General features: G+C 31.0%; 1 protein-coding gene across 4 annotated transcripts in view; it reads right to left on the minus strand.

The window, feature by feature from the left end:
- LOC127698655 (uncharacterized) overlaps positions 1–23,964 on the minus strand; it is a 78,628-nt gene that overhangs the window by 49,558 nt on the left and 5,106 nt on the right. For 3 of the 4 annotated variants that reach the window (XM_052202244.1, XM_052202254.1, XM_052202234.1), the window contains exons 2-5: positions 23,846–23,944; positions 18,070–18,369; positions 6,879–7,002; positions 3,056–3,076 (exon numbers count right to left, since the gene is read on the minus strand). In XM_052202244.1, the coding sequence (XP_052058204.1) occupies positions 3,056–3,076; positions 6,879–7,002; positions 18,070–18,369; positions 23,846–23,936 (536 nt within the window). In that variant the 5' untranslated portion in view covers positions 23,937–23,944. The remainder of the gene's footprint in view (positions 1–3,055; positions 3,077–6,878; positions 7,003–18,069; positions 18,370–23,845; positions 23,945–23,964) is intronic. The other variant, XM_052202262.1, reaches the window with a different exon arrangement.

Raw genomic sequence — 23,964 nt, forward strand, 5'->3', positions numbered from 1 at the left:
AACCTCTATTCTAGCAAGCAATTGTTTTGAATGGTCAACAAGATTACTATAAGGATGATTCTTTCAACTAAGAATAAAATGTTTCTTTTTGTAATTTTATTAGAGGTGTAAAAGCATTGAAAAGATAACAGTGGAAGTGCTTCATGCTAAAAAAAATTGTGCGTTCAAAGCTTTTTCAACCCTATACAATTCCAAAAGGAAGCATTCAGTTCTTATAATTACATTTTTATGCTACAACCATAAGTTGAATCAGGCCTTTTGTTTGTTTTTCTGTGTGTTATTTCAAATGTTGTCGCCTATAGCCATAGATGTTGCATTTTATTGGGAAATAAAAATACCTTGACAAATGCCTCGGCCAATCAAAATTAGGGAATGGTACGTAACACCTATGTAAATGATAATAAGGTGATCCCGTGATGACATCCTATATATGATGAAATAATGAACCGGCTTATCAATGACACAATGGGGCCTCGGTGGCCGAGTGGTCTAAGTAGTTACTACTGTAATCACTAGCCAGTCAACACTGAGGTTGTGAGTTCAAACCCCGCTCGTGCGGGTGCACTCGACTCCAATCTTAATTGACTAGGATTGTCAGTTTTCCTATCGAAGGTCAGTGATTTTCTCCGGCTTCCTCCACCAATAAAAACTGGCCGCCACTAAATAGCCCAAAAGCGGTGTTTAAAAGTGGCGTTAAAACACCAAAAATCAAAATCAAAATCAATCAATAACATAATTGCGAAGCTGTTTAAGAATGGAAAATTATCTATGCACCTGGGATGGATAGTATTTTAAATGAAATATCTTAAAAATACTCCCCCTGAGGTTATCTCACTGAATACCTTAAAAATACTCCCTCTGAGTTTATCTCACTGTATATCTTAAAAATACTCCCCCTGAGTTTATCTCACTGAATACCTTAAAAATACTCCCCCTGAGTTTATCTCACTGAATACCTTAAAAATACTCCCCCTGAGTTTATCTCACTGTATTGTAAACGTTTTAACACTGGTTTGGCACTGGTATTATTATAAGTGAAAGAAAGAATTTCTTTTCTAATGAACTGGAATTAATCACTTTTCTCATCAGGAGTATTATAAGTTGTTTAAACCTCAATTTGGTCTCGAAAATTATTTACTAAGTCTTCCAGAGAATAAAAGATAATGGGTTTCGAAACTTGAGAACATGCAATCTTAAAATTCCTATAGAAACTGGTCGATTGTACAACATCTCCAGAATTGATGATACCTGTACCTTATTTTGAATGTGTTGGTGATGATTGATGAATATCATTATTCATATGTATGTCAAAATTCGTAAGGGTTCCATAGAACCCAGTGTCTTGCCTACTTTTGCTGCTAGTCACAGGCTCAACAAAAATGGGGAAAAGATTATTAAAAATTTTCTTATAGATACTATCTATTGATTGTAACGAGCTTCTGTCCAAGTTTGGTAAAAATCCAGAATGGTTTACGAATCTAATAAATGTTTTAAAAACTTTAACTACAGACTGTATGTAATGTTAACAGGAAGAATAAATTGCTTCGCCGAGCGCAGCTGGGTACGACCTCAGAGGTCCAACCCTGAACAGTTGGGGCAAAAATGGACACAATATTCACACTTGATACAGGTCTGAATTTGGATTATAATAAAATATTTGACACATAATAGGTTTCTGACACAGAATAACTGTAGTCAAAGAACTTAGAATTGGTTATATGATTTGAATTTATATTCAATTTTTTGCTTTTGTGCAATACACTTCCCTGTTGCAATTGACCCCCCTCCCCCCACAAAAAAAAAGAAAAAAATTACCCCCCCTTTTTTTTTTGCTTTTGTACAATACACTATGCTACCCCCCCCCCCCCTTTTTTTTTTGAAGAATTTACTTTTAATTTCTCATAATCTCAATTCAAATTTCCAATGGAGTTTGCAACCATAATTACCCATTTAAATACATCATAAAAGTCTTAAAATAGAAAATGACATACATAATCATGGCTTAAATTAATATTCCTTAATAGTAACTTCTAAAAATAAATTGACAGCTAATCATCTCAAGACAAAACAACATTTCTTTATACATAATATAAAAGCAGTGTAAGGGAAGTAATCAAAACGTTGTGTTTAGATTACCTCCCTTACACTGCTTTTAAATCGTCTTAATTATCCATTAACCAGGAAACCCTTGTTTTTCCCCCTTTTTTGCCCCCAATTCATAAATGGTTTGAGCCATAACCCCCAAAGCAAATCCTAACCATCCCTTTGTGGTATGGAAACTTGTGGTATAATTTCAGAGAGATCCATACACCGTTCCACAAGTAATTGTCTGGAAACTAGAAAAATGCTTATTTGGGCCCTTATTTGGCCCCTAATTCCTAAACTGTCCATAACCCCCAATATCAATCCCAACCTTCCTTTTCTGGTTATAAACATGTCATTTTCGGAATTCCTGGGTTATTTAACGACCCAGCAGGTATTTAAAAAATCCTGGGTGAGGGGTGAAAATCTCGGATCACACCCGCAGGATACGGGTCAGTTGACAGGTATGGCTGTCATTATGTCACTGTCGGTCATTACAAGTTAACTTTATTTATCAAGAAACTGTCTACATTTTCCTGTCTATTCTGTAATTTAATGTGTTTGAATTGTAATTTGTCCTGGTGTTACACAAATTTTGTGTCTGAGTGTAAAAAAAGAATCAAATTGAATTGTCAAACAGACAATGAATGTCAAGTGATGGCTCTTGCTCACATGGCAAATGGCCAAATTAAAACTAAAACAATGCAAGGTGTAAAAATGTAACCAAACAAACATGAACAGTGCAACTAAAACTGCAACACTTGTAAACTAAGCGTCAAAAAAGTATCACATTCATATTCTCATTCATCACCACATGTATTTAGAGTTAAAAGCTATAAAAATAACTGAAACAGAAATATTCAAACCAATCTTCATAAAATATTCATAAACATGAAAATTGGAACATTCTAATCTAACTTTTGTTTTTATAGATAATGACAGATTTACACAACACATGTTTTTTGACACTTACTTTTCCTCAATTCCATCTGATCTGAAACAAGAATCAAACAAAATGTAACCTTGGTAACAAAAAATAATATTGATGTATCATACTGGAAAGCCAAAATTCTGCAAATGTATCCTGGAATGTCTTAAATATTTGACTGGTGGATAAATAAAATAAAATAAACCTCAGAAAGATGGAGAAAACCTCAATACACAACACTGCAATAAATACTTATAAGCAGTAATTCTATATTTTTCATACATTTAGAAATTGAGCTTAAAAAAGAAAGGGAAACTTTTAAAAATATGTACCAATTAAATGAGAGGCTGATCAAGTATTAAAAAAAAACCCAAGGGTATAGCCCAAATGCAATATTTCTTTTAATAATTCATCTATGGATACCCTTTCCCAAAAAATAAATAACATTTTGGAGCAAAATTTGAATTAGTTTCTTATACCACTTTTTGTTACCAATATGAAAATCAACAAAATCATGCAGTTTAACAATGAGTGAATTACCCTTAAAAATGTCCTTGTCTTTGGTGCCATTAAATTTCCTTTTGATCAATAATTGATTTTTATGCTTTGTGTTTGTCACCCATATTTCAATTTTAAATTTGTTTTTCAGCAATAATGCAAAACTGATATATCCGATGGGCCATATACATGTGGTTAAAGTTGGTCTCTGTGGACATGCTGTATACGAGTTACTGATTGTTTTCCTGTAAATTTAATTAAAATGTATCATATCATAAAATCAGTTAGGCCTCTATATCTAAAGTATCCAATAACCAAAATGCCAATTTCAACAAAAAAGCAAATCAAGGCAGTTCAAGTTTGAAAGACTTTGAAGACTATACCCTTTACAAGAGATAAGGAAAGACTGCATGATAAAAACCTATATAATTAATAAATGTCACACTAAAAAAATTGAAAGTAAATTTTATTTGTGGTAACAATATGACCATTATCAATGTTAATGTTTCTTCTAACTTCTAATCAACATATACCACCATTTCGATATTATCAGTACATGTATTACGATTTTGGCAGACTTTTTTATTTCTTCAAAATATCAAACTTGATATATGCAATTAAATTTCAGCTGTATTCATACAAACGCTGCAGCTCATAAGAAAAATATCACATTTCATAAAGTAGCAGGTTATTTCAGAACTTTAAGAATTGTTTGGATGTCAGAACATGAAAATTTTCTGCATGCAAAGTTTCATGCAATACCTAGCTCTGATCAAATTGATCACAACTGCTAATAGAAAGATTACAAGAATTGTGTATATAATTTTAAATCCTATTTTAGTATTCCATTGAAGAATGTGGTGGACCAAAACAAAACTTCACTATTTCTATTAAAGTGGTTACATTACTGCAGTTCTTTAGAAAGATAATCATATTTTTCAGAAGATAAAATGAGCTTTAATATGTCTGTTAATGTCCGTTGGTCACTAAATTTGCATAACAGTTATTTTAAGTTGCAATTTAATGTTTTTATGAAATCCTGTTCACAGTTTCAAATTTCAAGTTTACATTTTATTAAACAGAATAAATAACCAAAAAAAGAACCACCTAAATAAAGTGTATTGTTGTACCAGGAAGTTCCTGATTATATAACATTCGATGGCAAAGAGACTTGTAATTTGAATCTATGTCTTCAAAATTTACCTGTATATCATTGTTTTGCGGGTATTCTGTGTTCAAACACAGGTATTCTATGTTTGAATGACAATTTTAAAATTTGCTCATTGATTTTTGATTAAAAAAAAGTTAAAATTACACTAAAAATGAATGAGTGTATAGCTGCATAGGGTTACTTTTATTTCCATAATCTTACTATAAAGTTTTTGTTCTATTCTCTAGAAATGGTAAATATTCTAGTGGTAACTAGATCGAGAAGTGTAAAAACTTGTAATTCACAAAATTATGTGGAAAGTAAAATATTATAAAACTGTGACCAAGCTGTGACAAAGAAAATTAGGAAGATTGGATGCCAAAGAAATTAATACGGTCACTTTTGTCCATGTAAAAATTAAATTTTACCTAATATATCATTAAGCAGCAATCATGAATTTAAATTTCAGACAATAAAAATATGAAAGAACTTGTCGTTACTAGAACAGAGAAACTTTGTTCTGTTTGTGTCAAAAATATTGATACAGTAAAAGAATGATATCTGTATTATTTTTCAATCATTAAATATGTTTACTGGTAAGAACCATCCTATATATAGTACAAACAAGTTGGACACACAATGAAATTCATCCTTAACAAAGTTAGACAATGAAAATTCATCCTTAGCAACAAGGTTGTTACAGCTATGACAACATAACTGACTGTGGGGACAAAATTCTTATTTATTGAATCTAATGCATTCTGGGTAATATTTTACAAATGTTAACATGACTTGTTAATAACATCATAAACAATGGGTAGATAACCTATGGTGACACACCAGCAAATTTTTTGGTGTACGAATGAAGAAAATGCCTTTAAATTATAATAAACTGTTATCACAGAGAAATGTCTCGCCTTTTTGTAATTTTGATAATGCAAGTGTTGAAATTAAAATAGCAATACTTCAACATGTAAGTTTTTCAAATATTCAAAGTCGATGAACCATGACTGAAAGAACATGGCTAAACAATCTCCATGGAAATGAGATGTGCCAATGCTAATACAACTGCATACCAAATACCACTGACTTATTATAAGTTATTCCCTTTAAACAAACCTAAACACAAACATTAACTTGTAAACTTTGTAAAAGTTTCAAAGTCAATGAATCATGATGATGGGGTGGGGCTTTATAATCTCCATGGAAATGATACTCGCAAATGCCAATAAATTTGTATACCAAATATCATTGACTTAACATTAGCAGTTCATCTTAAACTGATCTATTATCACAAACTTATACATGTAAACTAAGCAAAAGTTTCAAAGTCAATAGACCATGACTGAGGGGGCAGGGCCAAATATTCTCCATGGAAATGAGATGTGCTAATGCTTATACCACTGAATACCAATTAACATTGGCCTACCACTAATAGTTCTCCTTGAACTGAACTTATCACAAACTAATACATGTAAACTAAGCAAAATTTTCAAAAGCAATAGACCATGACTCAGGGGGCAGGGCCAAATAATCTCCATGGAAATGAGATATACCAATGCTTATACAACTGCATACCAAATATCATTGACCTACCACTAGTGGTTCCCCATAAACTGACCTAATCACAAACTAATACATGTAAACTAAGCAAAAGTTTCAAAGTCAATAGACCATGACTTAGGGGGCAGGGTCAAATAATCTCCATGGAAATGAGATATACCAATGCTTATACAACTGCATACCAAATATCATTGACCTACCACTAGTGGTTCCCCATAAACTGACCTAATCACAAACTAATACATGTAAACTAAGCAAAAGTTTCAAAGTCAATAGACCATGACTTAGGGGGCAGGGTCAAATAATCTCCATGGAAATGAGATGTGCCAATGCTTACACAACTGCATACCAAATATCATTGACCTACCACTTGTGGTTCACCATAAACTAGACCTAATCACAAACTAATACATTGTTGACGCCGCTGCCACCGGAAACAGCATACCTATGTCTTGCTTTTTGACTCCGTCAAGGCGAGACAAAAAGAACGAATTCTACTAGCAATACTTCAGGTGAAGAAACTCATTTCATTTCCAGACTTTCCAAATAGTTTGTTAACTTTAACAACTGAAAGTGAACATTCTTTCATTGCCTTAGATAAACAAATAGAGGACAAATGAAAAAAAAATATTAAGCTTTTATAACTAATAAACATACATAATCAATGTTGTGTTGATAAAATGCAAGTTCCTATAATTCACACCCAAGTCCCAGCTACATTCCATTTTCTCATCCCAGTCATAAATAATACAACTGAAGTTTTTAACAGGTTCTGGACGGTCTACAAAACAAAATATACACAGAACAATTATATAAAAAATCAAATCACCTTTTTATTAGCAGTTAAATAAAATATTACATGACATATCAACTGATGAAACTAAAAAAAAAAATTTAAAAAACTAAAAAATGATAAAAAAACTTTGTGTTTAAATATTTTCATGTAGTTATTAAAGAGACATCTTGCTGATGGATGATTCAACATTCATAAAAAAAAAAACAAGCTCTTTTTTATATTTCTTGAAAAAAGGGGGAGATGATTCCAAAGATAACACACTCTAAAAAATTCTCTCACAGGAAAAAAAAGATAAAAGAATAAATGTCCACAAGCAATGATGCCTCACCCCAAACAAATGACAAGGTCCACCAAATTGAGCAATACACATAATGAATATATTAAGTCAAAGGAGAAGGGGCAATAAGGCTCAGATTTGGTCCCAAACTTTAAACTTACCATACATTATCTTTAATTCTAATGCAATTTGTTTAGAATGATAAGTATTCATTGGACATTGACAAATATTTTGAAGGGTTAGATTCAGTTAGACCAGTCCGTAACTAACGAAAGCGACCATTTTGAATTATGAACTTTTATTGCTATGTAATTTCTCAAAAAATTAAAAAAGTCACATTTTTTTACTCAAAATCTTCTTTTTGTCAATATTTAAACATTTTAGAAGCAGATGCCAAAGACAATGTCACAGTTTCACAGACTTTTTTCATTTATGGCATTTTAAAGCCAAAATATTTACTAAAATGGAATTTATTCTAATATGTGGCATTAGAATTGTATGTTAAGGTGAGACGTACGTAAATCAGCACCTCTAACGGAAAAAAGAGAAAAATTACGTTCGTTGTTATGAGAGTTATCTCCCTTTCACCAGAAAAATATATTTTCAAGATGTCAGGAGATTCCGCCTCGTCGGAAAAATGGACAAATACCGTAGAACTGTTCTCAATGCACTTCATCAAAATTTATCAAAAAGTGTAGTTATTGTACATGAAATATTTTGTCCGAATGAAACAGATCTTCCGTCCCAAGAAAATGAAAATAATTTAGCATGGCGTGATGGTCGGAGAGTGGTTGAGTTGAGTTTACTGGCCGACTAACTAAAAGCTTGTAAGAACTGCTATGCACCTTTTTTTTCACAACATTATAACAGAAAACTATCTTATAAATATACCTTGTTGCAACTGTTCATATAAAAACTTATAAACACTAAAAAAACGGCACAGATCAGAGACTTAAAAATAAAGGAAATTCAATGTTGATAATATGGACTGTGAACACAAAATGAAGTAAAATTATAAACACACGCATGTTTTTTAAAAGGAAACAGATCTTCTGTCCCAAGAAAATAAAAATAATTTAGCATGGCGTGATGGTCAGAGAGTGGTTGAGCTGAGTTTTCTGGCCGACTAACTAATAAGAACTGCTATGCACCTTTTTTCACAACATTATAACAGAAAACTATCTTATTTATAACTTGTTGCAACTGTTTCTATACAAATTATAAACACTAAAAAACGGCACAGATCAGAGACTTAAAAATAAAGGAAATTTAATGTTGATAATATGGACCGCGAACACAAAATGAAGTAAAATTATAAACACACGCATATACACACATACACACGCAATATTATAGATTAAAGCTTATACTATAACGTTGGATTTTTTTTATTTTCATTTCATGTATTGAAATTCAAAAGTAAATAAGGATATACAGTTCCATAAAAAAAGAAATAAATTAGTCTCGCAAAACTACTGACACACTTTTCAATTTTCGACATTAAAGAGAAAAACACTTTTATGTCATGCCTATTAGTGATATGCTTGATTTGATATTCATGCTAGATGATATCTTTCCAGCTAACATTTGGAAGTTCATGATTATAAAAACCGTTGTTTACAGTGCTTTCTTTCACATCCGCAATGCGGTCTATAAATAGAAGTAGAAAGTACTAAGCGTAAAATTTAATTAATATTGTAAATATTGAAACAAAAGTAAATTTTTTTTTGTGGGTGTGGCATAAATTTTGTTAACATAATGTCGGAAATGACTGATTAGTGTAAGAGAGGGAAGAGGGAAAGAAACCTGAATGAAAATCATAAAAGGGGAGAGGGGGTCTTGTAAATGGAAGAACAGGAAGTAAAATGGCAATTTCAAGATGAATGAAAAATGAAAAAAAAAAAAAAATAATAATAAATAAAATGCTTCGCTGGGGCGCAGCTTGATACGACCGCAGAGGTCGAACCCTGAACAGTTGGGGCAAGTATGGACACAACATTCAAGCTTGATACAGCTCTGAATTTGGATTGTTATTAAATATTTGACACAGCATAGGTTTCTGACACAGAAAGAATGTGGTCTAAGAACTTGAATTTTTTTAATTTACCTATTATGGTCCAATGTCCAAAATCAAAATACATGGTTAGATTCAGCATATCAAAGAACCCCATATATTCAATTTTTGTTAAAATCAAACAAAGTTTAATTTTGGACCCCAACTTGGACAAACTTGAAAACTGGGCCCATAATCAAAAATCTAAATACATGTTTAGATTCAGCATATCAAAGAACCCCAAGAATTCAATTTTTGCTAAAATCAAACTAAGTTTAATTTTGGACCCTTTGGACCTTAATGTAGACCAATTTAAAAAACGGGACTTAAAATAAAAAATCTAAATACACGGTTAGATTTGGAATATCAAAGTACCCCAATAATTCAATTTTTGATGAAATCAAACATAGTTTAATTTTGGACCCTTTTGACCTCAATATGAACCAATTTGATAGCGGGGCCCACAAATAAAAAATTTAAATTCATGGTTAGATTCAGCATATCAAAGAACCCCATATATTCAATTTTTGTTGAAATCAAAAAAAGTTTAATTTTGGACCCCAACTTGGACCAACTTGAAAACTGGGTCCATAATCAAAAATCTAAACACATGTTTAGATTCAGCATATCAAAGAACCCCAAGAATTCAATTTTTGTCAAAATCAAACTAAGTTTAATTTTGGACCCTTTGGACCTCAATGAAGACCAATTTAAAAAACGGGACCCAAATTAAAAATCTAAAAACACGGTTAGATTTGGCATATCAAAGAACCCCAATAATTCAATTTTCGATGAAATCAAACAAAGTTTAATTTTGGACCCTTTTGACCTCAATATGAACCAATTTGATAGCGGGGCCTACAAATAAAAAATCTAAATACATGGTTAGATTCAGCATATCAAAGAACCTCATATATTCAATTTTTGTTGAAATCAAAAAAAGTTTAATTTTGGACCCCAATTTGGACCAACTTGAAAACTGGGCCCATAATCAAAAATCTAAATACATGTTTAGATTCAGCATATCAAAGAACCCCATATATTCAATTTTTGTTGAAATCAAACAAAGTTTAAATACTGGACCCTATCTTGGACCAACTTGAAAACTGGGCCCATAATCAAAAATCTAAACACATGTTTAGATTCAGCAAATCAAAGAACCCCAAGAATTCAATTTTTGTCAAAATCAAACTAAGTTTAATTTTGGACCCTTTGGACCTCAATGTAAACCAATTTAAAAAACAGCACCCAAAATTAAAAACCTAAATACACGGTTAGATTTGGAATATCAAAGAACCCCAATAATTCAATTTTAGATGAAATCAAACAAAGTTTAATTTTGGACCCTTTTGACCTCAATATGAACCAATTAGATAACGGGGTCCACAAATAAAAAATCTAAATACATGGTTAGATTCAGCATATCAAAGAACCCCATATATTCAATTTTTGTTGAAATCAAACAAAGTTTAATTTTGGACCCCAATTTGGACCAACTTGAAAACTGGGCCAAAAATCAAAAATCTAAATACATGTTTAGATTCAGCATATCAAAGAACCTCATATATTCAATTTTTGCTAAAATCAAACAAAGTTTAATTTTGGACCCTTTGGACATTAATGTAGACCAATTTGAAAACTGGACCCAAAATTAAAAATCTAAATACACTGTTAGATTCGGCATAACAAATAAATAAATGTGATCAAAGATTTTACAAATCTAATGCGCCATACTGTGCAATTAAAGATTACTTCTTGAAATTTTTCAATATTTGAAATTTGAAAAAAAAATAATATTTGAAGAATAATTCTTTTTAATTTCTGAAATCTGAAATGAGAAAAAATTGGCCCCCCACAATTTCTTTTTATCTCCCCCCCTCCTTTTTCCCCCCAAAAAATTCTTTCCCTCAAGATATGGTCATAATCTCAATTCAAATTTCCAATGGAGTTGGCAACCATAATTACCCATTTAAATTTACCATAGTGCTAACTTAATCTATTTTATAATTTAATTAATAAAAATATAGTGTCAAATCTTTCATATGGATTTTTTTGTAAAAAAAAAAGATGAAAACATTTGCAGATATTTTTACTGGTCTTCCTTTATAAATATGCATTTCTTTAAACATAATTTAAAAGCAGTGTAAGGGAAGTAACCAAAACGTTGTATTTGGATTACCTCCCTTACACTGTTTTAGATTATCTTTATTGTTCATTAACCATTACTTTATACATAATTTAAAAGCAGTGTAAGGGAGATAATTTCAATGATGTATTTGATTTATCTCCCTTACACTGCTTTAAATTATGTTTTGTACTAAAGTATTTGTCCATTAACCAGGACAACCTTGTTTTTCCCCCTTTTTTGCCCCTAATTCCTAAACGGTTTGAGCCATAACCCCCCAAAGCAAATCCTAACCATCCCTTTGTGGTATGGAAACTTGTAGTATAATTTCAGAGAGATCCATACACCGTTCCACAGTTATTGTCTGGAAACTAGAAAATGCTCATTTTTGGCCCCTTTTTGGCCCTTAATTCCTTAACTGTTGGTACCATAACCCCCAAAATCAATCCCAACCTTCCTTTTGTGGTATTTAACCTTATGGTCAAATTTCAAAAAGATCCATTCACTTAAACTAAAGTTAGAGTGCGAAAACCAATATGTATTCGGACGACGACGCCGGACGACGACGACGACGCCGGACGACGACGACGACGACGACGACGACGACGACGCCAACGTCATACCAATATACGACCACAAAATTTTTTTGCGGTCGTATAAAAATGGCCTACATGTTGCTTTTGACCAATTTATACAAAACATGGTGAATAATAAGCTTCAAGCACAAAAACATGTGAAATAAGAATTGCAAAACCATCGCACGAAAATCACCATTTACCATCACTTTGAAAAATAAAACAATGAACACCAAAGATCACATATCATACTGAAACTTCAGAAATTTTTGCTTGCCTTTATTATTGCATTTTTTTGGACAAAATTTCATGCTATCAAAATTTAAAATTAGAGTTTTTATTTTTGCATATCGACAAATTTCGTGACTTATAATTGTGATTTCAGTAAAAACTGTAAACAAATAGTGCTGTCATATTCAAAATTCGAGTTTTTAATTTTGCAATATCTATTCCTTTGCAATTTTGGCAATAATTAGAATATCGCAAAAATCTCTGAAATGAAACAAATTTTTCAATAAACAGAAAATAAAAATGTTTGTTTAAAATTATCCAAGCAGTTTCACAAGTACAGGATCATGCTTTTCGTATAAAAGTACGGGACAAATAAAACAAATGTCAATAAATGCGATTTTTGTAAATCAACAATCTGATATTGATGCAAAAAATATATGTTTAGCTATTTAGATGCAGGAATAACTCCACATCAGACAGTTTATTTCCTTGCTAGCATAAAAATTCCCCCAATTGCAGGTAAGAATTTCAAAGATCAAGAAAGAGAAATTGGCAAAACAATAGAAATTTATTTATAACTTTTATAAACTTTGTACTATTTGGAGCTTGACATATTGTACAAACACCCTTTTGTCTCACACTGATTGAAAAAAAAAAGGTTCTAAATTCAAAGGATTTCATATTATCCGTAGAAAATAATAATCGGTCAGCACATGTAATACTCTTTTTAGATAGGATAATGATTTCATATTGCTCTTTAGCACATTAAGTTAGAAGAATAACTTATAATCTAAGAGACACTTTGAGGAAGCGGTCTTTGATTTGTGACATTATTTTATGTTGGTAGACAATGATTTTGTGATGGAGACTTGGCGTCGCGCAGATGACCTACATAATTGGAGTCCAGGAAATTAGAACTATTTTCATATTTGATGAGTCCCCATAATAACAAACCATGACATTATTAGTATATTTTGTCCAAATTGATATATTTCCTTGTTCTGTATCAATTTTTAATTCATAAATATGGGCACACAAAATAACAACTTCATATTTTATGCAATTATGCATATTCCTATAAAAAAGACAGTATTCCTGCATATAGAGTATTAAGGAAATGACTTTCAATTCATTACAGTATAAAAGGAACTTTGTGATAAGAGGTGTGCTGTTTTTCCCCATTGGAATACCTATATCACTTCATGATATAATCAGCATTAAAAACAAATATTAAAAAGCAGAGACATCATGGTTTAATGAGCCTCACAAATGATTGAAAATAGTGTTAACATTTATGAAAAAGTTTGTTTTAAATATATTATGAATTTAAATGTATTATTTAGGTCAGTTAATTAGCTTTAGCTTGATGCAGTTAAAAAATAATAATCCAAGATGTCATTAAATTACACCAATTTCCATTTTCCAGAGTTACAAACCCTGTCAGGGGCAGATAACTTAACCTTTCCTGTAAGACATATATAAAGATAAAAGGTTTACATAGTAAAGTTCAAAACAGTCTTCCATTTTCTTGTTTTAAAAGTACTCTCCTCTGCCATAACTATGTAACACCTAGGTATATCTTAGTTCTATTATATTTCCATGTTTAAAATTATTCACTTATCAAAAAATAATTTTTATTTGGCCATGCTAAAGAAGATTGTTGGTTTCCCCTAACCCTGCATGGTCTGATTCAATAGATGAAAAAAGAACAAGACTCTCTTTTAAGACAATTATCAATGACACTTTGATTGTCTGATAATTTCTTTTAAAAAGTTTCATTTGTCATTCTTTAATAAAAGTTGAAATAGCTTATATCACAATATAGATCAAGATATAATGTCAAACAAATTTTTTTCTCTCAAGAATTTCCTGTCATTTTAAGAAAAAATTATCAGTAGAGCAAAACTGCATGTCAGCGCCTCGTTTTATTTTTGGCAAAAAAAAAAAAAAGGTATACAGTAATAAAAAGTTTTTCTTGCCTATCAACACTTTAATATTTTCTTGTGCAAGGAGAAACCAACATTCAATTTTCATGGCCTTGTAGAAATCATTTCCTTAAAGGTAGAGGAGGAAATATATCTTATAATATTCAGTAAGCAGATTCAAAATATTTTATCTTTGTAAACACAATAACGAGTTGAATAGGTGTTTTAATTACTGTTCAGTTCTGGATTGCACAATGATCATGTGTCATCGTGGTTTAGTATTTAAAACATTTTGAAAAAAAAATAAGACTATAAAAAGACAACAACATCCTGGATTACTGCAGGGAAATACTTTATTCTGGTCTACATGTTTTTGAAAAAAAGTTTGAAACTTATTATAAACAATAACAGATCACCAAAAAAAACTGGTGCACACTGCATAATTTTTAACTATTAAACAATCTAGCTAAACAACCAATCAATTACATTCCAATTATCTATATTATGATTATATAATGTAGATTTGTAGTACTGCTGCTTCAAATTTAAGTAATTAGTGCTTGTACCATAATACATGTATATTGTCCTTTCTAACAAATTCTTAAGTATATATTGATGGTATATATTTCTGTCTGGACATGAATTTATTTACGTAATGATTATATCCTGTATAATCATAAAAAAAAATATATTTGTAAACCTCTGCTATTTGGTCTCTTGTGGAGAGTTGTCTCATTGGCAATCATATCACATCTTCTTATTTTCATAAGGACATTATGAGCAGAAATAGAATTTAAAATAATATCATAATTACAGGTTTTTAACCCTTGATAAAGCTCATATGTTACTTCAACCAATATATTCAGCTGCATAATCAAAAACATTAAAGGGACAAGAAGACATGTATGTTGTACAGTTACACCACTGTCCCAGGTTAGGGGGAGGGTTGGCGCCTTCAAACATGATTAACCCCGCCACATTCTATGTCATATTTGTTTTTCATAAATTGTTTAACTTTTGTTAAAATTTAGGCAGTTAGTATTCTCAATTGAATTGTTTCATATTTTTCATTTGAGGCCTTTTATAGCTGACTTTAAGGTATGGGTTTTTCTCATTGTTGAAGGCCGTACAGGTGCCTATAATTGCATAAATCCACTTCAATTGAACTTTAGTGGATAGTTGTCTCATTGGCAATCATGCCATATTTCCTTTATTATATGTTTTACATTTGTCTTGGATAATGACTGAATAATATGTTGTAAGTCTTTGAGAACAAAAGTATACTAAATGTTCCAGACTTATATTAGTCACTGGGATCAAATAGCAGACTGTAAATATTAGGTTTAACCACAGAAGTGTTATATTGACTATATTACTTCCATTGTAAAGCATAAAAAAGACCCACTGTGGTTTTGTGCTGGTCATGAGTGTATCATATGATGTCATGGGCTAGATACCTGTCTAAGCTTTTAAAAGATGGAACTTGTGTTTCTCTGCTTCTCACACAGTATTTAAGAGAAAGAGAAAAGAATGGACTGTTTAGAGTAAGAATAATGTGTCCAGGAATGGTGAAAATAACTATTTCTGAAGACCTTTCAAGCTAGCACATTTTCATCTAACTTGTTCATGTTCGTTTTGTTAAAAAAACAGGGTACATACCTATGACTTTATAAACATTATTATCAAGATTATGACTTTATAAACATTATCATCAAGATTATGACTTTATAAACATTATTATCAAGATTATGACTTTATAAACATTATTATCAAGATTATGACTTTATAAACATTATTATCAAGATTATGACTTTATAAACATTATTTTCAAGATTATGACTTTATAAACATTATTTTCAAGATTATGACTTTATAAACATTATTATCAAGATTATGACTTCATAAACATTATTTTCAAGATTATGACTTTATAAACATTATTATCAAGATTATGACTTTATAAACATTATTATCAAGATTATGACTTTATAAACATTATTTTCAAGATTATGACTTTAAAAACATTATTATCAAGATTAAACAAGGAATTAATAGAATCTGGAATAATTTTGAATTCTGGAAAATTGATACGAAAATTATGATGAAAACTAACCCAACTAATTAGGGTTAGCCATGCGCATGGCTAAGGTTAATTTTACTTTCACTGATATTTCAGTATGAACTAACTAACCCCCTTAGCCATGTGTGCATGGCTAACCCTATTTAGTTGGATTAGTTTTTATCTTACATTTCTTATCAATTTTCCAGAATTCAAAATTATTCCAGATTCAAATAATTCCTTGTTATTATGACTTTATAAACATTATTATCAAGATTATGCATGTAATAAGTCCACTGGACCTTAAATACCTATCAATAATTGAAGCAACAATGCATCCTATGTCCTGCTAAGCATACTCCCACTCATAATTCAAAACATATTGAAAAATACAAAGAATAGATTAACAGGAAGTAGGCGTCTGACAAATCAGAAAAAAAATCCCAATTTACAACTCATCACTGTGAAGCTGCTGACCAAGTATGAAGTCTTTCTGTTAAGTATTACTTGAGCAAAGTGTGACGAAAATTTTAAGTCCATTCAACATATTCAATAATACGTCCCGTAAACGGGCGTATAAAAATTCAAACTATCCACAAAGGAAATAGGAATCTGATAGATCCAAAAAGAGCTCAAACCTTACAGCTAATCCCTGCTAAGCTGCTGACCAAATATTAAGTCATTCTTTTCAGTAGAACTTAAGAAAAGTGTGACGAAAAATAATAAGTTCATTTAACATATATTGAAAAATTCAAAGTAGCGACAAAAGGTAGTAGGTGTCCAACAGATCCTAAAAGAGCTCACACTTTACAACTCATCACTGCCAATCTGCTGACCCAATATAATGGTATTTAATACAGTAGTAACTGAGAATAGTGTGACAGAAATATTTGTCGGATGAATCAGTGGATAGTCAGACCGGCAAGGTAATTGTAAAATAGCCCCCACTTTTAGAATTGAGGTATAAAAAGGATTACTTATATATTCTTGACATAAGACATCTGTATATAAAGTACAAATTGTTTATAAGTCTTATTAGGCAATATACAATTAGTTCAGGCCATTGCTTTACCCCTTCTGGATTAGATTTTGTATATTTGTATGTATCACCTTTTCCAACAAAGCATTAATATATTACCTTTATTCCTCTAACCCTTGAGAATGAGGGGATTTTATAAAACACACTGACTGTCTCTGAAACAATACTAGGGTAGTACAAAAAATTAGTAAGTACTTGTAACTATTGTTATATGATACTTTGCCATGTTAGTCAATCATTCATAAAAATGGACTTCTGATTAGGAAAAATAATCTTTAAAATTTTTCATTTTGAAAACAAGTACTGGTATGTAATGTTGAACAAAGTACAAATTTTCTATAGGGTAATAGGCAGACTTCTGCAAAACCATGAATTCAAATATCCACAAAATTAAATTTCTTAATCTGCAAAATTGGGATCCACGAAAATTTAATAAATCAACAGATGGTAAAATTATTTTTCAACCCACAATTTTATATCTAGTTAAGAAAGGCTTTAGATGAGTATCAAGCTAAAGACATGTTAAAGGATGTACATGAGATTGAGGGATTGTCACTTCAATGGAAGTCAAAAATTTATAAACACAAAACTATTTTTTATCTCTTCTCATTGAAAATATATTGACAAATTTAGAGTGTGGAGGGGGGGTTATGGTGCTACATATATGGTTGACACATAGAATTTTCTTTTTATAAATCCACTCCTAATGTTGACTTGTTGGCCTCCCTCCTTTTTTTAAAAAACCCTGTATTTGCATCTAATACTCACATTCAGTTCGTACTGTGGTGGTACCCACTATGGCAACATTGTCCCAAACATTCTTGGTAAAATTAGGATTCCTCAGGTTACACAAATAAGGACTGTCAAATGTTGTTGTAATCAATGTACTTAACTTTAGTGAAGTACTATTTAGGATAGTTGTTTCTGTATCTGGAACATCTATATCACTTCCATATGAAAACCACAGTTTTGATGAGTTGTCTCCATTTTCAACAGTTTGTGATGATAATGTACAAGTTATATTTAAGTATTCACCAACAAACAAATATGGGTCACTTTGGTCCAGCTCTACAATTAAATAAAATGAAATGGAGTGTATGCAAGGATCTATAAACAAATATGGGTCACTTTGGTCCAGTTCTACAATTAAATAAAATTAAATGGAAAGTACGCAAGGATCTATAAACGAATATGGGTCACTTTGGTCCAGTTCTACAATTTAATAAAATTAAATGGAGTGTACGTAAGGATCTATAAACAAATATGGGTCACTTTGGTCCAGCTCTGAAATTAAACAAATTCAAATGGAGTGTACATAAGGATCTATAAACAAATATGGGTCACTTTGGTCCAGCTCTGAAATTAAACAAAATGAAATGGAGTGTACGTAAGGATCTATAAACAAATATGGGTCACTTTGGTCCAGTTTTACAACTAAACAAAATGAAATGGAGTGTATGTAAGGATCTATAAACAAATATGGGTCACTTTGGTCCAGGTCTGAAATTAAATACAAGAGTGCATACGCTGAAATGCCTTGCCTACTATATTGACCATTGATTTTATGTTGATAGTCCTAAATATAAAGTTTTACAACAAGTATCACATTAACATTTATGATCCAAGAAAATGAGGTCATGGTCAGAAAAACCAAGCCTGAAATACATGTTCACAATTAATACAATAATTCCATACACCGAATATAGATGACCTATTGCTTATACATTGTAGTATAAAAGAAACAGACCAAACCATGGAAATTCTATATTTACCAATGACAAATGAAAATGAGGTCAAGGTCAGATGAACCCTGCCAGACAGATATGTACAATTTAAAATCATTCCATGCATCAAATATAGTTGACCTTTTGCTTATAGTATCTAAGAAACAAAGTTAACCAGGAAAACTGAACATTGACCAATGAACCATGAAAATGAGGTGATGGTCAGATGATATCTGCCAGACAGACATATACACCTTACAATCATTCCATACACCAAATATAGTTGACCTATTGCTTAAAGTTTAAGAAAAACAGACCAAAACACAAAAACTTAACATTGAGCAATGAACCATGAAAATGAGGTCAAGGTCAAATAAAACCTGCCAGACTGACATGTACATCCTAAAATATTTCCATACACCAAACATAGTTGACCTAATGCATACAGTATTAGAAAAACAGACCAAGACACAATAACTTAACATTGAGCAATGAAGTGTGAATATGAGGTCAAGGTCAAATAAAACCTGCCAGACTAACATGTGACAAAAACTTAACTTTTACCACTGAACCATGAAAATGAGGTCAAGGACAATGGACATATGACAGACGGAAACTTCATATCATAAGGCATTTATAGACAAAGTATGAAGTATCCAGGTCTTCTACCTTCTGAAATATTAAGCTTTTAAGAAGTTAGTTAATGCCTCTGCCCCCGCCGCCGGGTCACTATCCCTAAGTCGAGCTTTCTGCAACCGAAAGTCGCAGGCTCGACAAAAATGAAATGGAGTGTACGTAAGGATCTATAAACAAATATGGGTCACTTTGGTCCAGTTCTACAACTAAACAAAATGAAATGGAGTGTATGTAAGGATCTATAAACAAATATGGGTCACTTTGGTCCAGTTCAACAATTAAATAAAATGAAATGGAGTGTACATAAGGATCTATAAACAAATAAAGGTCACTTTGGTCCAGTTCTACAATTAAATAAAATTAATCTATTTTCAATAGGAAAGAGAGATTCTGCTTATAGGGAAATTAATACAGTTTCCAATTCTGTTGTTAATTCGAGATGAGATCTTTGATTAACATAGTGCTTGTTTTTCAAGAGAGAAAAAAAGTTTGAAATTTTGAATTCTTGATATATTTTTTCTGATAACTTAAAAATTTTCTAAATTTGGATTTTTTTAAAATTAGCAATTAAATAGTCAAATTCGGTTTATTTGAAAGCTCTGATCAACATGATCAATGTGCATAAGGAAAAAATAAAATCACAAGTCAAGCAGTATTGTTTCATTTCAAAAAATTGATAAAAATTTCGTATACCAGCCAAAATAAGTTAATTTTACAAACCTCTACTGAGCAGTTTTACAGGGTTCTTTTATTATTATTTTTCTGGAATTTTTTTATATCAGTCAGTTTTCAGTGTGCATTTTGATATAAATGCTTAAAAAATATGTGTTATCATGCTTATCTTAAATATTAAACTCTTGACACAGAGATATGTCTCACCTGTTGGCATAAAATTCAGAAAAAGACAATCTGATGGACAGCAACATTGCTAATTAATTCAAAGTCGATGGACCATGACCTAGTGGGCAGGGCCTGGAAATAGTTGTCAAACTGATATGTACTGATAGTAATGCATCTTTATAGAAAATATCATTGATCTATAACAAATATAAATAAGAAGATGTGGTATGAGTGCCAATGAGACAACTTTCCATCCAAGTCACAATGTATAATCAAAGTACTGAAGTACTGAACATCGGATGACCGCAGGTTCTTGTGGATGGTCAAAAGCACATGTCACAGAAACAGATCACATCTCTATACCAGAAACTGAGATTAATTTACAGAGATATTTTTTTCTGATACAAGATCGTGCTTGGATGATGAATAAATGACAGGTAATTCAACCTCACCGTAATAACTATTATATTGTAGTGATACAAATCAGTATACCTTGGACTATTATACTAATATAATAATAGTCCCAGAGAATACACTGGTTTGTTGTATATATTATATTAATATTACGGTTGCATGTATATATAATTTTCATCTATTTGTATATCATTCTATTCTACTATTATTATAGTGCAGTGTAAGTGCATGGTGGACACTCTTCTGTAAAAAAATCAAAGCCTTAAAGGCTGTAAAAGCAATTGCTGCCATGTTAATGTTTTGGGGACTTTTATTTTTCATCCACATATATAAGAATTAAACCTGACAGGACAGGAGTGTTGTCTAGTGAGAAGCAAGAAGGTTTTAACTTTATATCAATAAAAGACTTTAGCAGGAAATCATTTTTAATATGTTTTATATTTCACAAGGAGACAAGAAGTTTACCAGGTTAAGTTGGGGTTAATTATACATGTGCTGAAACATATAACTCAAAGAGAAATCATTATGGATTATCCCCTGGTAGTGTTTGTAACTGGGCAATAATTTCCTTTATTGATTTAATTTTAACAATTTTCATAATTAATTTAAATCAACCATTCAGTTAAAACATTTCAACTTTCCAGACGCAAATGTTGAAAAACGGGACAGAAATAAAATATCTTACAAGACATAAACATGTAAAAAATAATATATATTTCAGCTTACTAAAAATATTTTTATAATGTTACTTTGACATCATTTCTTAAAACTAAGTCCCGAACATAATTGCTCAGTTGATATGTGTCATCCTCATGCGATACGAGATAACTATAATTCTGATGCAATCCCGAAAAGGGGGGTCATCACAGACAAACATGACATTAAATCGTCATTATACGAACAAGAACGAACAGCTCTATGTTGCTTTGATATTTATTAATTTTCAGGAAACATTGCGAAAAATTATCTTGTTAAATGTGTTACCTTCGTTAAATAAAGAATTTTATTATTATTATTATTATTATCTTCAATATTTCGAAAACATGTGAAATAAATTTCAGGTCCATTTCATTAGTAAGGGGAGTCAGTTAGTTTGTCTATTTTTAGATTACAGGTAATCATTTGACACTACGTATAACCTGTGTGACCTGTGTAGTGATTTTGATTTTACGATAATTTTATGAATGAACAAGAGCACCTGACCTCTTTCGTAAACACCAATTAAACATATAAAACCGTATTTAATAAGAGATAATTCAGTCAAATTTTCAGCACTAAATCAACAACTGAAATGATTCCATATTTTGTTGAAACATCGTACGAACGGAGAACGGAATCGCAGGTATAAAAATGCACTTTTTTCACTTGTAATGACCGCGGATCTATAATTTTTATAGATCGGTTGAAAACCCAAAACTAATTTGCATAATGGAAATTTAGGCGATAGCAATACATCGAAATGACCTTACGGTCATCGCGATGTAAAAAGTTAACAATTATATAAGTACGGCCTTCAATATGGTTCTATCAAACTAACTAAAGCAGAAAACTTAACATTTAAAATTGCTAATTTATTCAAAGTCACTAGACCATAACCTAGGGGACAGGGCCTATAAATAGTCATCAAACTGATATGTACTGATAGTAATGCAACTTCATACAAAATATCATTGATCTATCACAAGTAGTTCATATCAAACTAAATTAATCAGTCATCGTCGTCCCTGGAAAAGCAATCCCTATGTCTCGCTTTCCGCGACTTTCCTAGAAGGAAAGACAAAAACTCTTTCAATTGTTCTTGTAAATGCTTGTCCCTATTGTTGCCTTATTATTTGCTGAAAAAATCAATTTCCAATATCAAAAAGAGTTTAACAATGTCTCTAGCCAAATTCTTGGGGCAATACAAAATAGCACAATTATGAGCAAATACAATTATTTGTTTTGGTTTTTTTAAACACACACACAACAAAACATTTTTAAAGTAACTCATTGGAGGGGAAGTTTTGCAATGAATTATTTTTTTTAATTTCAGCCATGTGATTTGATTTGATTTCCTTATCCTTATTCCCCATTATAAACACAACCATAGTTACAACCAGACACTGAATATTGGATTTCCTTTAAAACCTATCAAAACATTATACCTATATATCGTACAAGAAAATATTTACTGGCTGAATGATTGTATTTTACATACTGTAGCAACTGTATAAATGAGGAACTTATCACTAGTCATTATTTGTATGAAATATGTATTAATATAATATTATTATAAAACAATCAAAACTTAAATGAAACAAAACCATAATTATTATATTAAATAAAAAGGCCACTTTTTTAGCCCCTTTGAATTTGTAAATAAAAAAGTAGTATAAATCTATAGATAATTAATTTCTGTTTCATTTAAAATAACTTCCCACTCCCCACCAAAAAAAACAACACAAATTGGTCAGCCTTCTTTTTCTGAAAAATATTGAAGATATTGCAGATGTAACCCTTTGATATAAATTTTCTAAAATCTAATGAAAATTGTGTTGTGAAACACTTACAATGTACTATGTCCCATGGATGGATATCCCATATCTCCAAACCCATTTCATAACTGGGACTATTTTATTTTTTTTCTATCATCACAACATACATTCTGCACTAAAGTTTACAGACTATATTAACCTATTCATTAATCAATTGATTATACATAATCAAAACTATTTTTCAAAGGATTGAATAATTTTACTATTTGAGAAATTTCAGGGGTCAGATAAGGTTCCTATCAAAACTCCTCTTTCAAAAGAAAAAAATTTTGTTTTATATGTTCTCATCATAAGAATATATGAATCCTTTGTATCGATTATGTAAATTTACACAAAAAACACAACATTTTATATTTCGTAGTTTCCAAAAAAATAGTTTTGTTAAACTTTACGTACCTCCGCATTCACAGCAACCCCAGCAACCACTGACAAAATCGTCCTGTACAAACCCATTCAAAAACATACAAAGCAGGATTACATACTTCATTGCAAGTCCTGAAACAGATATTTTGTTG

Source organism: Mytilus californianus, unplaced genomic scaffold, assembly GCF_021869535.1.
Source record: "Mytilus californianus isolate M0D057914Y unplaced genomic scaffold, xbMytCali1.0.p SCAF_1, whole genome shotgun sequence".
Classification (NCBI taxonomy): Eukaryota; Metazoa; Mollusca; class Bivalvia; order Mytilida; family Mytilidae; genus Mytilus; species Mytilus californianus.